This window comes from Molothrus ater, chromosome 7 (assembly GCF_012460135.2).
Source record: "Molothrus ater isolate BHLD 08-10-18 breed brown headed cowbird chromosome 7, BPBGC_Mater_1.1, whole genome shotgun sequence".
NCBI lineage: Eukaryota > Metazoa > Chordata > Aves > Passeriformes > Icteridae > Molothrus > Molothrus ater.
This window is the reverse complement of record NC_050484.2, coordinates 17,657,192-17,672,742: the sequence shown is the minus strand read 5'-3', so window position 1 is coordinate 17,672,742 and position 15,551 is coordinate 17,657,192. Positions and strand designations below refer to the sequence as shown.

At 38.2% G+C, this 15,551-nt stretch overlaps 1 protein-coding gene across 3 annotated transcripts in view; it reads left to right on the top strand.

Annotated features, from left to right (window-relative positions):
- Positions 1-15,093, top strand: part of RAPGEF4 (Rap guanine nucleotide exchange factor 4) — a 141,376-nt gene extending 126,283 nt beyond the window's left edge. For all 3 annotated transcript variants that reach the window (XM_036386418.2, XM_036386417.2, XM_036386419.2), the window contains 6 exons: positions 491-581; positions 2,806-2,856; positions 3,488-3,575; positions 3,908-3,972; positions 12,271-12,325; positions 13,836-15,093. In XM_036386418.2, coding sequence (XP_036242311.1) covers positions 491-581; positions 2,806-2,856; positions 3,488-3,575; positions 3,908-3,972; positions 12,271-12,325; positions 13,836-13,963 — 478 coding nt within the window. In that variant the 3' untranslated portion in view covers positions 13,964-15,093. The remainder of the gene's footprint in view (positions 1-490; positions 582-2,805; positions 2,857-3,487; positions 3,576-3,907; positions 3,973-12,270; positions 12,326-13,835) is intronic.
- Positions 15,094-15,551: the final 458 nt, after the last annotated feature.

Here is a 15,551-nt window from a genome sequence, read left to right as displayed (position 1 = left end):
ACTGGCATGGGCCATCTCTAGACAGCTGGTCTTCTCCCTTTAAAAAGACTCAGTGGTCCTGTAAACTGCAATGAAGATTGCCTAAGGAGAGCTTCAAGCATTCATTAGTTGTTCAGGAGCTGTCAGCAAGTTCTGCAGCAAATGAAGTTATAAACAGTTGTTTACACTGTTTCTGGTATCCCTTGGGACTGAATTGAGCCCAGTTTCAGGACTGTGTTTCTGGGTGGAGAATTGGTTCAAAGACTAGAATTCCTTGCAGAAGCTGGCACCCAGTGAAGTAGAAAGAAGGGAGGTCATTTTAGGAGGGAAGGGAAAGAAGCCTGCAGAGTGTGGTGAAGTGCTAACACATTGGAAAAGAGGTGTCCGCAGGCATACTGGCCAGGACTGCCTAAATTCAGTGCTAGATGCCTGGGTTCAGCTCTCTTGAGGTAGTCATAAGTACTGCTCTGACTGATATATACAACTTAAAACCTGGACCTTTGTGTTTCAGCTGTAAAGAATACAAAAATCTGAATTCCTTTTTCGCTATTATTATGGGACTGAGTAATGTTGCTGTGAGCCGTCTCTCATTAACGTGGGAGGTAAGTCTTTGCTAAAATCCTATTCCAGGAAGCCTGAGGGGGACTTGTGCTTGTAGTCAGCAAAAATGTGAATTGGGCCTTTATTATTGATAAAGCTAGATCTACTAATTCAGCTCCTGACCATAAACCTTAGCTAAGGCTGACAGTATTTATTAGTAAGGCAGTATAGTACACCCATGGACATGCTGAATACTCACAGGAGTTAACAAGAGTGACAACAGTGGCTCCTGTTGCTGAGCTAAACTGCCCAACAGGATGAGCAAGCTAGCCAGCTAACCTCTTAGGTCAGCCCATCCTCTGTGTGCCTTCACTTTACTGGTGGTTCAGTGAGATCAGTCCACTAATAATTCTCTTAAATTCATCCTCTGTTTATACATATTATTTTCTGATCTCCACAGGGACTCTGTTGCCCTGTTAAAATGTGGGTTTGTCCTAACCAGTTCTGGTTTTCTCTCTGACATGCATTTCCACGCTTACTGGCAGTTTGGTCTTCATTCTCAGAGCTTCCACCTTTTTCTGTGGCTTTGCTCTTTTGTATGAGGGTATAAAAAGGGTGCAGTGTCCAGCACGGTGTAACCACTGAGAACATACTGGATATCAAAAGCAGTACAGATTTAAATGTGCACGCATTTTGTTCATTAGAAATTCAAAATAATTAGTATGACTGAGGTTATTGATGCAACTGAAAGCAAAATTTGAACACCTTTAAAAATGTGCTCTTACACAGGAGATCAGACTAACATGTCTGAGGGTACACCAGTTCTGTTTTCAGAAGTACATTTATCATATCAAATCAGTGCTACAGGCAAAGATTTTCTGTTTCTCAAAATAATGAGCCTTTATTTGTGGCTACTGAGAGGAGCTGGGAGAGCTGAGACAGTGCAGGACTAGAGAAGAAGGAATTCAATGTATATACTACATACAGCAATCTGAAATCAGCACTAAGTCTGAGCTGGTGAGGGGGCACAGATCATTTGTACATGTGGAGGATTAACTTGAGATCATGGAAATGTTATCACACTCTGGTTCTGTAGAGCAGTTGCTTTAACAAGAGAATTTCTGCAATTTGATTTTTAGCCAGATATATACAGAAAATACTTAAAGACGAACATACCAAGACCTAATTTTTTTTTATATTTCATGCATTTATATTAGTTGCATGCAGAAATTAGATATTTGCAGGTGCAAATGTCCAATTATACCACTTACTTCACAAATACCTAATCTGTATGCATATGCAAACTAGGCACACAGTTGTTGACACACATCATTAAAAATTAGGCCCTTGCTGTGGCACAGTGTAAATAGCTTGCTAGGGTACACACTTCAAATGTAGAAAGTATTGCAAAAAATAATTTCTGCACTATAAAGTCTCTATTAATTTTTAATGTTATCTACTGCTAATAGTAGTCTGAAAAACTCAGCAAATACAGAGAAATTTCTTACTAAAAATAACTGACATGTTCTGATGGTACGTAAAAAAATTACAGTGATCTTTGAAACCAATTTATAACATATCTTATAGTATTTAGAGTAAAGTTATTTAATCTGTGTAACGTACTATGCATGAGGGGGAAAGAGTGTTTAATAAAGCCCATCTCATCTCAATCATTGCATGATCAACTGACCATTATTTATTTGTGTAGGTATTGTGGACTGAAAAAATACTCATTAATTTGTACCCCAGAAAGTGATGGAGGACCTTTGCTGCTGAGCATGTCAAGATTTTTACTAATAAATGCATCAGCATGAGCAAAAAAAACCTGGAAATGCCCAGGCCTGAATATGAATGTTTGCAAGGGCAGTTCATCATAGGTATGAATAATTAAACTGATCAGCCCCTGTGCAAGCTGGGTGTAAATTATATTTTCAGATAGCTATAATCAGGGATGTCCTGAAAGCATCCACATGAATTTCCCCTTACATTCTGAATTCAGTGATTGCTATGTGAGCCAAACAAAAATCTGAATCTAAACATCCCAAAGGACTAAATTCAAGTCAGGGTTTAAATCAGGATCCAGGTTTCATGGCTGGTCCCGTCTCTATTTTTAATCTGGTTGCTAGGAAACATGTTGTATTTTAGATTAGCACATTGTTAGAAATATCTGGCAAAAAAAGAGCACTTTCCTGACTTAGGGCGTTGTAGAAGGAACTAGCATTTACAGTAAAATTACTGCACTGATCAGATTTAATTAAGGTTTGCTATTTTTGTTTTTATTAACAGAAACTCCCAAGCAAGTTCAAGAAGATCTATGCAGAGTTTGAAAGCTTAATGGTGAATAGCAATAGATCCCTTATTCTATGCACAATCTGAGATAATTCAGTTTCTGATTTGAATTCCTTGATTCAGAACATTTTATATGTCCTTGTTTGACTTTAAGAAGTTTATGATCCCATTTTAGAGCTGCTAAAACAAGTATGTATGACTAATAAATTATACTCTTAGGAACCTACTCTGAGAGAACTTATGTACCACTCAAAGTTAATCTGGGAACTCAGAAAAGCTTTATCACTTGTTTTCCAATAGTACATATGGGAAATGCTATTTTTCAACCTGGATTTTTCCAGGCAATACATTTTACTGCTACAACATATGAAAAACTGGATCTGCAGCTGTAAGGAGGGATGAAAAAATATATGGTTTCTTTTATGAAGAATGTTTTTGTAATCATATCTAACCTAGGTATTTGGCATGAAAAAATGTTTGTGTTTAGTGGTTGCATTCTCATTGTGTAACCAGTCGGGGAGAATGATAAAAGGTGTCTGAATTTGCAGATGCACTTTTAAAGTCACAGGAAAAAATAATGTTTTTAATAAATACCATGACATCTAAATTAATGTATATAGTGTCTTGATACATATAATAATACATATTAGTAATTATTTGATTTCTCTTTTTTTGTAAGGATCCATCAAGAAACCATAGGGCCTACAGACTGACTGTAGCTAAATTGGACCCTCCAATAATTCCTTTCATGCCACTGCTTATAAAAGGTAAGCTTGGATGTTACCAGAATTATTAACTTGAGAGCTATTTGTCAAATATCTGAAGGATAAGAGTAGCAGCAAGAAAAAGCAAAAATCAATCTCAGTGTGAGGTATGATCTTTTTCCATTATGAAAAGCACGATACAGAGACAAGACAAACTGCTTTTGTACATCTGAATATCATACCTCAATTTTATTACTTAAAAATGCTGCACATTAAAACCTAAATTTTTTACTTTACAGCTGCTACAATTTTTGTAAGGGTAGATAAAACATTCTGCTATTTTGTATGGTCATGATTCAGAAATGGGCTTTTATGTGTTTTTTATTTCTATACAGACATGACGTTTACTCATGAGGGAAACAAGACATTCACTGACAATCTAGTAAACTTCGAAAAAATGGTATGTATGACATATTTGAAAGGAAACTTTAAAATACCTCCCTATTCACCTCTTCAAGAGTGAACTTCTCAACAGTGACTTTCAGGGCTAGGGAGAATGAAGGCAGGACCAAGACCTGGCAAAAATAGCCTGCATTGTACACAGAGCCTGGGGCCTCTGGTTTTCTGGAAAACCTCACAGAGGTGGAGAATAAACTGAGCCATGCACAGCCAAAATGTTTCCTAGGAGAGGGAGCATCAGGGACAGGAAGCAGAGCTGTTAGAGACACTTTTTAACAGTGTGGGACCAACCTGTGATTTTTAATGCTGTTCCTTCAAACAGGCCTGAACTGCCTTAGGCTGGGATAGTTCTGCATTGCTCCTTGGAGAATGAAAAAAGCATTGCAAAGAACTTGCACAACATATATTTCTTCTTTCTCTTCACTAATGAAAGGAGATGTCTGTGGCTTGATTGCTTTCCTACTGGAAAGGAGAATCAATGATAAAAGGCTAGAGCATGCTCAAATCTGATATAAGTCCTGCACAAAAGCTGTTATAATTTCAAACACCATTGTCAAAAACTGCAGGCAGGCAACTTTCCATTGAAGAAGTCTCAACTGAAACTTGAGTTTCTCAGCAGTGAGAAGACATTTTCTTGGTTGCTAAGGTCATGTTCCTCATTAGTGTGGTTAATGACACCTGGATCTGAGAACCTGCATTAGCCAAACCCAGCTATGGCATCTGCATAGGAAAACCAAACCTGACTTACTGCTCTGGCAGTCAGTAGTAGAATCACAGGATCACTAAGGTTGGAAAAGATCTCCAAGATCCCTGAATCCAACTCTTAGCCCAGCACCACTGGGTTCCCCGGTAAACTTTTTCCCTGAGTACCACATCCACATCCTCTTTGAACACTTCCAGGCATAGTGATTCCACCACCTTCCTGGGCAGCCTATTCCAATGCCTGACCACCCTCAAAGTGAAGAAATTTTTTCTCACATCCAATCTAAACCTCCCCTGGCACAACTTGAGGCCGTTTCCTCTCAGCCATTCAGCAGCCATGCTAGAGCATATTTCCTCTGGCACCTACATGTGCTTGTTCTTAGTAGTACAGTAATCAGAACCACTCCATTCCACTGGAGTTACATAACTCCAGTTATTTCCACTGCACTGTGGAGGCGTTTGTCTGACCCTCTGAGCGCTGATAACTGCAGAGGGGAAAAAAGGAGTACTTTAAGCTCTTTAAAAAACTTCACAGAAAAGTGATCATCACTCTGAGTGAATTCTCTTAGATTTTAATCTGTAGCTCCAGGATAGCCTCTGTCCTTGGTTGAAAATACCCCTTCACTAAGATGAGACATTTTGTAAGTAAATGGCAGTGCTAATGCCTGAGTAAGGGCCTGACCTCACTTTGCAATAATGGCATTCTGTAATTGCATATGCAGACTGTGTTGCCATCTCCTTCCAAAGGCCTTGAGCATTCTACCTGCAGAAAAGGACTTTTTTTCTGCACTGCCTGTTTTAATTAGGTATAGAAATAACAGTATAGATAGTAAATACTTTGGGGAACACAAAAGGGATCTCAGACTTGGTTGGAACACCTCCAAACCAGAATGGATGGCAGCTGCATTGCTATAGCCATGGTTCTGTGGCTGGCTCCATCATCTCCACCTCACTTGGCCTGTTTACACCTCCTGAGCCAGAAGAGCCAGTACATCCACTGCCCTCAGAGCTCCGTGCTTCAAGCTCTTTATGCCTCATTTTGTGTGAAAGCCACTACAGGAGGGAGGAGTCCTCCTGTAAGCACTTCCCATAGACAGAGGTTCAACAGAGGCTTGTCATTTAAGAATAGTTCTGCACCATTCTGTACCACATTTTGGCAATCACAAGGCCAAGAGTGAATTTTATAGCAGCTTAAACTGATCTATATCTAAGTTGCTGCAGGTCTGCCCTCTTTACCTTAGTCTGCACATTGTCTTATCTTCAAAAGAATGTTACCCCCAGAAAAAGAGTTTACTGGTAGCACTGAAAAGTTTTAAATAATGTTTTATACTGCAAGAATGTAGGACCAGTAATCTGAGTTTTGATAATTTTCTTTAGGAGAGGAATGTGAAGATCAGTTAGTGCATTTTTGATGCTGCATATTTTTTACGGAATCAGTATTACGTCTCATGTTCCTCAACTCACCAGAAAGGGAAACATTCTCCTTTTTTAGTATTCTAAGCCTTTCTTTGGTTGGTATTCTACCTAAAAGCTCACTCTGCTTTTTCTCCAAGCCTTACTGCAAGTATATCTTTCGTCTCTTTATTGTTCTTCACTAGCTCTTCTGCATGCTTCTAGGTGCTTTTACTGCCTTTCTCAACCCGTAGCTGTTCAGAGCAACCTGTATTCAAATTCCACCCACATAATTCGTTCAAATCCTACTGTGGACCTGGCAGTTTTTAGCTTTTTGCATGTGTCATCAGGTCAAGCAAAGAAGAAAAGCCCACTGTTAAACCTCAGTCGCTGCCGCCTACTTGCGTTAAGCTTAAAACTGTCATATCCACACATAATTGCCAGATATTAAACTGTGAAGACAAGACCACTCAGTCAGATAACTCTCAGGTAAATTCTCTCTTTTAAATAAGTATAAGCCCAAGGTGTTTTTGTGATGTTACTCCGCCATTTTCAGGAGAAAAATAGGAACCAGATTTTTCACAGGAATCATGTCCTGCCATTTGTTGTTGCTGTCTGTTTGTTCTGCTGCATGATGTTCTGTCATAAGCAGATGGAGATTCCTTAGAGTATTGCTGGGAGCCACTCTTACTGATGTTTCTGAAACATCTTGGTTCTTTGGAAGATTGTTTCCTTTTATGCTTGCTGAAGTTTATGAATAAAAATAACTGGGTAGTTGCCACTGGTGGTGCCACTTGCCACTGGAGGAGGTGGGTCCCTCCGACTCCCATGTAAGCACAGTGATGAAACTGAGAACAGCCTCTGGCATCACGTCTGCATTCTCACCACAGAGCCCTGATCCCGACAGCTGATGTGCTGCTGACAACTTTATTCCTGTAACTGGCAGCCAAAAGTAGAAGTTTTATCTAGTGGCATCTCTTCAGCTGAAACAGCTTCCTTTAAATCTTTCCTGTTTTGCAATGTTTTTGTTATTATTTATATTAAATGATGCATCTTAAAACATGCAGAAGCTGTCAGGCAGTGTCTGAGCCCAGAGCTCCCTGAGTGCCAGAAACAGCAAGGCCTGGTTTCCTAAACATTTGTGTTTCATGGCTGCTTGAGCTCTGCTCAGATCTCTCCTTGTGGCTGGGGCATGTGTTGTTTCTTCATGGCTGGGGAATTCTGTGTGAATAGTCTTTTGTCATAACATAGGAACTTGCACTACAGCCTTTTTCCTGAAGGAGACAGGAGGGCACTTACACAATCTTTCTCTTGTCCACAGCCATCTGTTTTCACAGAAAATTGGTAGGAGCTTTCTTGTGTTTGAAAACTCTGGGTTCTTTTTTCAAATTGAACAAAATATCTAGAGAAGAAGGGGAAAACAGACAGATGGTGTTGAGCTACATTAGCCTACTCTTTTTTAGCAACTCAAGCTAACAAAGAAAAAGACTGAGTCAAGTTTTTCCTGCTACTCTTTCCTATATATTGATCTTTTCAGTGGTGGAGTGACAGAACTGTGGTATTGGCAGTAGTAAGGGGACATCACTCTGCAGAGCATTGCTGAGCTTTACCTGCTGCTGCCTTTGTGACTGCCTGCTCTTTCTTCCCCTTCCCCATCTTCTGATCCCCACAGATGCCTTATCTGGAGGAGGCTGTGAGGAGTGGGAGGACAGGGACACCTAGCCAGGGAAGAGAGTAACCACATGTGGCAAAATCACAGCTATGGGTAAAGAGGGAAGTTTGTAAACAGATCCATTTGGTTTATACAAGTTGTGGGTAAACAGTACTGAACATGTCAGAAATAGGTATGCTCTTAGTCTTTGTATTTGCACTGTGTTTGTGCTCTTTACTCATGCCATTGCATGAAGCCTTAAAATCCAGCCTGAAAAATGTTATTTATACATTTGTCAATAAGTAGGCAAAATTACTAAATTACTTAGTGTAAGGCTTTGTCTTCAATAGCAAACAAGACATGGTTTAAGAGAAGTATTGAATGTCTTTTACTTATCTCACTGCAAGAAGCTGTTTCCACCATGGTGTTGCTCAGATATACATTCTAGTTTGGCATATATGACATGATACCAAACCACCTACATCTCTTCTCCCCTGGTGACTTGATAGTACATGTTAGTTGTAAATGAGCCTTCAGAAGACTCATCTATGTAATAACTGAAGGCATATTTATTACAGAGGAGCAAAACTTTTAAAGCTTTTTAAATACTGTAGTTTTAGTTTGGAAGGCACATGGCAATATACACCATTTAAGTGACACTGCTTTTATAACTAAATATTTAGAAAAAATTTGTAAGCGCTTTCCTAGAATTAGGTCTTGGCAGGGAAAGAAGAGAAAGTGAGGAAAGTACTGAGCATGACTTTCCCGAGGAACAGGCAATATTTCATACTCTTGACCACTTACTGATTTTTTTCTTTCAAGCCTCAGCTGCCTAATTGCACTCTGACTGCCAGTACAGAATTTTGTATTCATAGACAAAGGGAAGATTCAATTAATTGGGAACTTTATCAGTGCCATTTCTGAAATCATCAGAGAGCCTGAACAAAGATTACTTACTGTGGCAACTTGTCCATATGACATTACCCAGCATTATCTCAGGAATAACACCTGTAGAGGGAGCAGAAGTCAGGAAAAAGCTCTGGAAGTGCTGACCTGCCATGGCAGCACAAGACAGTGTCATGGTGCTGACCACTAATATTTCTTTTTGTCAAGCCTCTTCACCCTTCAGGTGAGAAAAGAGGATTAGAGAATTTGTGCATATTTGTTTTCAGGTTTTGTGGAGATGAACAAAAGGAAATTCACACTCTTATCCATATGCAAAAAAAGGGGGCAAACATTCTTTAATTTTTGGAACATAAAGATTATGCAAAAAGTGTGTGACTAATGCCCTTAGTAGTTTTCAATAGCTTATATGAATATTTATAATATTTAGCAACCTGGGTTTGGAATGGATTTGAAGATAATGTGCTGGCCTGCTGCCACAATTCCAAACTGTAAAACTTGAAAGGGTATTGTTGTGTATACACAGCATGCTGGTAGTAGCCATTATTTATTATATTATGCAGTTGGTTCTGTTTCAGAAAGATCCAAATTTAGGTTTGTATGGCTTTTTGATAGTGGTCTTGCTTAGCACTGTGAGTAAACAGAGGTTAATCTTTGCAGGCATTGACTAGAGGTAATCCTCTATTTGAAGAAAAACTGTAAGGAGCAGGCAATTAAACTTCCATCTGAGCATTTTTTCTGTCCATGTTTCTAGTTTTCTTGCATCAAAAGAAGACAATCTAACTTATCTATGAGATTTGGGAATGGAAATTTCACTTTGTTTCATAACCTGTTTTTCTGTTCACTTTGTACCTTACAAAAAGGAACTGTTAGGAGCTTAGACATTATGAGACAGTAGCACAACACTTGGAAAAAAAACAGTGTGAAAAGAGCTCTTCAAAGATACATAATGCTTCAGAATCTCCCCATTGGCTTGTGATGCTGTCTTTGGGCCACATTTATTCAGCCTTAACACTCTGTTCCTCATTGGTTTGTATTTCATCATTGCCAGGATAATTCTGAATGCACAGATAGAATCACATCATCCTCAGGAAAAGGCAAAGGAACCCTTTAAAATGAAGTCTTTCAGCCAACTGAAGGAAGCCAGGCAGTTCAGCCTTTAACCAGAAGTCAGACAAGTCCATTGCCACTTCTATTTTTCCTTGCCTAGAAGAGCCCACATAATGGCAAATTTGAAAACAGCAAAAATTTTTTTTAAAAACCTTCACTACATACCCATAATTTTTCTTTCAGTACAGTACTGCATTACAGTATTTATTCTGGATGTTCTGCTTTTTTTTGAGAACAAACTCACCACAAGAGAAAAAAGAGTAAAATTATTCCAAAGAACGCTTTTTTGGATAAATCTAAGTTTTCACGCATGAAACTAAATAATAACAACTCCAAGGATTATTATGAGATGAGGCTTCAAAACCTAAATACTTACGGGTATGAAAAATTAGGGTGTGTATTAACAATCCATCTAGAAAGCACATCAAACAAAACTAGCTATCTTCCTGAAAATGAACTGTTCTTAGCAAAGCTTCCTTTGAAGGTAGACAGTCTTGAAACTTCATTGTGTTGGCTGGTGCAGTTCAGCTTTATGATCTCTCCTTGAAACAGTTATTGTAGAGGAGTATTTTTTGAACTGGTATAAATCAAAATAGCAGCATCACATAACAGAGCCAAATATGAAGCCACAGAAGTGTGAAACAGTCATTTTTATATGCTTATGTTGTTTTGACTTATATTTGACTGGGTTAGAGTGAAAAACAGACACTCTTCCATGCAGTGTGTTCTGTCTCAGCCCAGTTACCTCGAGTATTTAAGAGGTTCCATTGAAGTCAGTGGAGTTTATTCACATGCTTAATGCTAAGCACCTATGAGGATGTTTGCAAGGTAAGTGCCCTAGAGAATCTGCATAGTAATAGTGGCTTGAAGAGGTATGAAAATTACATTAGGATAAAATTTACACTTACTTGAATTATACATGTAGATACATGTAACTTTAGGAATAACATAAGCAGATCCAGATCTGGCTTCCCTAGATCTTTTGGGAAAATGTGTTTTAGAAATAACATATTTTAGATCAGTTTCATTTGCTAATACAAGGTGTTATCCACAAACATTTAGGACCTCATATATCAGTAGCGTTTCTTACGCTGACCAACCAACGCATTTTTGTATGCTTGATAGTACGTTAAACTGTGTGAGATTATCCATTATGTGTGTAAGGAATGTCTTACATTGGTGCTTCCCATTCTGGAATGAGAGATTTCACAAGCTTAGTTAATTTGTAACATTTTCATTTAAGATTATAATTGTGATTTCATTTAAGATTATAATGAATTTAGAGGAGCATATGCCCCAGGCTTTCTTGTTCACGAGTAAGAGATATATAATTCCATTTTGTGAGAGCTTATGGCTAACTAGCTTGTTAATCTCACACAAAATTTCCATAGTGTATGAAGCAGCCTGGTGAGAGTGGCTGTGTTAGAAGATGTCACTGTGTTGGAACACAGACATTAGAGTCTGATAGGGAGTAGCATTTCCTCCCTCTACTTTTTTTAAGCAAAAGAAACTGAAACAAATGTCCTTATTACAGGGATTGAATCAAACTATTTAGCTAACTGCTGAAATTTCAGTTTATTTGACATTATGTAGAACAACTAATTCTGCCCCATACTGGTGGGTATATTATTTCTGTGGTGCTAATCACAGAAATCAGTTAAAATTCTACAGTCCAGAACTAATGTTTTGCTGTATGACTAACCTTAATTTATTTTCTTAAAAATCTATTGTAAAATAACATCTGGTTTATCACAGCAAGTGTATTGATTGAAACTGAATTGAATGAAATGATGGGGGTTTTTTTGCTGAAGAGGAAGCACAGCCAAGAAGGACTGAAGTGACTTCTGCTTTTTTTTGGTGAACTGTCAGTAGAAGGTCCACCAAAAGTGAATCCACTTTTCGGGTTGAGTTAGATATACTTGTGCAAAGTAACACTGTGTAACAGGTCAAAGTAACACTGTGTAACAGGTCTGTTTATGAAACTTGGCTGCAGGCCACGGTACTGACAGTGGCCTTCTCACCTGTGAACGGAGCACTCTGCCAGTGGAATCACCCTCATGTGCTTATTTACACTGTCAGCTTCCAGGAGAATGCATTTTAAACTCAAGTTTGTATAAAAGGTGAAAGCTCTTTAATTGCTGAATATATTCTAGAAATGGCCTTGCTGTTAGGAGCTGATAGTCTTTAAATTAACGTGTATATACACCATGGTATTCCTTTTACTTTTTAATGTGGTAAGATGTTATCAAAGAAATGCACATTGAAGGGGCTGATTTTCATTCTTACTTAGGGCCTTTTACAGCATTCAAGCAAGGGAAAGAGTTCTCTGAGTGCATGTAAATTATACTCATGCTTATTTAAAGCCTGTGTAAATGCAAATCACACTCTATACATTAAAGTAGCAGCATTAAAATTATATTTTCATTCATATGACTGCTTTTATTGGCATGTGTCTTCACACTCAGGCACAGAGGTGCTTCGTTTGAATGCTGATGAAATACAGTGCTTGTTCTCTGATTGCATCCCATCTTTTCCTTCCAGCGCATGATTGCCAACACTGTCAGGACAGTGAAATTCTGCCGAAGCCAATCTTTCAGTAAGTGTGTTACAACATCTGTACTGTCAGCATTATCATCAGTAGCTACAGTAATTACAACTAATTCTGTGTGTACCAGAACTCAAGAGCCTGCTTTCCAGCGATTCTTCCATGTTTGGATCCTGTGATGCTTCACAGGGCGAAATATCCTTCAGGAAGCTCTAATAAGCCCCTTCTCCTCTATCTCTTTTCCATGCATGTAAATATCTGTGAGGTCTCTACCCATCTGTCAGATTAGAGCCAGTTGAAATTAGACACTGGATTCAGAAGTGGTTGAAATAAGTCTAGCAGGCAGCAGCACACAAATACTTGCTTGGATAAATGCTGTTTTAATATGAAACCAGTCTGGAGACATGACCTTTATAAATGACATAACTGCATATGGCAGTGAATTTAAAACCTGTTTGTCAGTATAATTACCAGAACTTCTTGAGGCCATGTAAGATGACAGAGCTATATATATGGTCAAACAGGCTTCTCTGTGGGTCTCATCCCATTGAGCTGCACTGTCAGTCTCAGTCACATGCGCATTTCCTCAGCACTTCATCCATTTTGACTCACTTCCTCTTTCTCAAACAACAGAATAAGTAATATGAAACTATATTTTTATAAAAATAGTTCCTTTCCATATGAGTCAAAGCTTAACTGTGGATCTGTAGAAATTTCTGTAGAACATTAGAAATTAAGAAAGATTTTTTTTTTCCTCCACAATCCAGGTCTTCCTGGCTTTGTGTCTTTAATTTTGATGTATTAAGCATGAGTGAGACCTCCACATACTTAAAAATGAAAGCAGATTTTCATTATATATGATATAACAAAATGTCAGTATATTGATCTACTGGATCTAAATTCCACGGTTTTTGTGTGTGTGCATGTGTAATGTAATGTAGATGCCTCAGTATAATTTTTTAGTTGAATTTAAATTACCTAACACATATTACATTACACTGTAAGCTGTTCCTATGGGGCTGAAGATACTTAGAATTTGACTCAGTAGTATTCCATAACTGCTGCTGGAGTAGGTATAATGTGGTTAAGAAATGTAAACAGGTAGTAAATTCTGAGGCTTGAATGGGGCAGCCACTAAGCACTACATTGATACAAATATTTAAAATGAGAATATTGCATGAAAAGAAGCTGAAATCAATTACATTTTGAATCTGTGAAAGTTCCTGGTTCAAAAGCAAATGAGCAGCTTTAAACTGTAGTTGTTAGCTGTATAATGTATAGCTAATGACTGATAAGGTGATGTGTCAAACTGTAACCAAGGGCCATCAATTTTAGTAAATGTAGCCAAGGATGTCCAAAAGAAAAGTTAATTTGTGGGGGTAGTAACCAGAAAGACCATCAGATACGGAGAAAAGGTTTCCAAGAGAGCAATTTCTAAATATTTCCTTTTTAACTCGCCAGGATCTAATCTTTCCTGTGACAGCTGGTAAGGAGTTGTGCATTTTGTTCAGGCATTTGTCCATTTACGTGTATCAATCCTACATCATTTCTCTTTCACCAGATCCCGATGCAGCCCTAACTAATAAAAACCATCAGGATGTTCGGAGCTACGTGCGGCAATTAAATGTGATTGACAACCAGAGAACTTTATCACAGATGTCTCACCGACTGGAACCGCGCCGAGCATAAACATTTGAAGCAATGATGAGAAACGATCTTTTATCCTCTCAAGGTCACTTGTTAAGAACTTCACTTTCTCTGCTACTGCACTGCCACTACAAAAATAAGCAAAAACATACCATAAGGTCTTGGGCAACGCACAATATACCAGTCTGCTGAAGAACTTTGGCTGAGGAAGAATTTATGCACTGTAGGTGTATGAGTGGCCATGTGTGAACTGTTAATTCATCTTGAAGTGTAGTAAGTGATATCTCATACAGATTTTAAAAAAGGCAAAAGATAGAATAGTTAGTGGGAAATGCACAAAAACTTATAACAGTTCTAAGGTAGGTCGTGGATTCTTCTCCCTTAATTAAGAATCTGTATTTTATGATTTATGCTTCAGGTCAGGACCAAAACTGATTGTCAGTTTAGCTTGCTCAGCTGCTCTTGACCTCAACAGAAGATGATGTAAGGATCTGATGAAATAATGTAGGTTCAAGAGTGGTCCAAGGTACAGTTCCATTCAGAGAAGACTTACAAATATTTCCATTTTAAATCCAACAAATACTAAGAAAAATTCCTAGTCTTAATCATACTGTCTACTACTACAAGCAGTGTGGCCATTTCAGAAAATTGACAGGACTGAAAATATTTGAATGATAAATAGATTAATCAGTGTTTACATTTTACTTCCTTCTTTTTAAATTACCAATCAGGTTTTTACAAAATTCAGTTAAAAAGTAAGGTCATCAAAATCAATAGCATTAAAGGTAGCTAAGGACTGGTTCAAAAAGAGCACAATATGCACAAATGGATTTCAAGAGAATATTTTCCTGGACATTAAAACCTTAAACTTCAGCTAGAATTAATCTTGGCTGGTTAACACATCTTCTGGTCTTACACATTTACAAATATTTTAATTTTCAGCCAATTGTTTGCACTTTCAATAGACTGTAAATAAATGTCAATTCATTATGTTCTAGAATATTTATTTATGTAATAGTTATTGTGCCAAAATAATTCTGGTTTATTTATTTTTAGCATGTTATGAGAGTACAGCTTTTGTCTTCACACTCTGTGCATTTACATGTAGAAGTTGTGTGATCTATCTTTTCTGTAAATAACATGCAGTACCTTATTAAATGTAATTGCTGGAAGGGTTTAGTCACTGGCCTTATTTGCACTTTCAGCTTCATTCCTGCATAAACACCAATGCTACTAATTGGCTGATATATCAAACTTGGCTTGTCATTTGGTGGGCCTCAAACCCGCAGTTGGCCTTTGTGCACTGAGAGATGGACGATGAGATTAAAGCCAGTCAGATCCATCCCTGCCACGGGGATGACAGTCAGGCAGTGACGCAACACCACTGTCTCATTAGCTCATTTGTTTCTCAGGAGAAAACATTTAAATTGGAAGGGTTTAAATAAAGAAGGGATATATTCTTAATTTTAGCTAACTAATTTGTCCTGCTCAGTCACTAATGTGAGCACTACACGTTATCTTATCTTGGGCAGGATTTTACCTCAGGTTAGCAAACTCAAGACCTTGGCTAACAGGGCACTTGAGAGATCTCTGGGTTCAGTGACCACGGGGAGGTCTCTCAGGGCCTGCA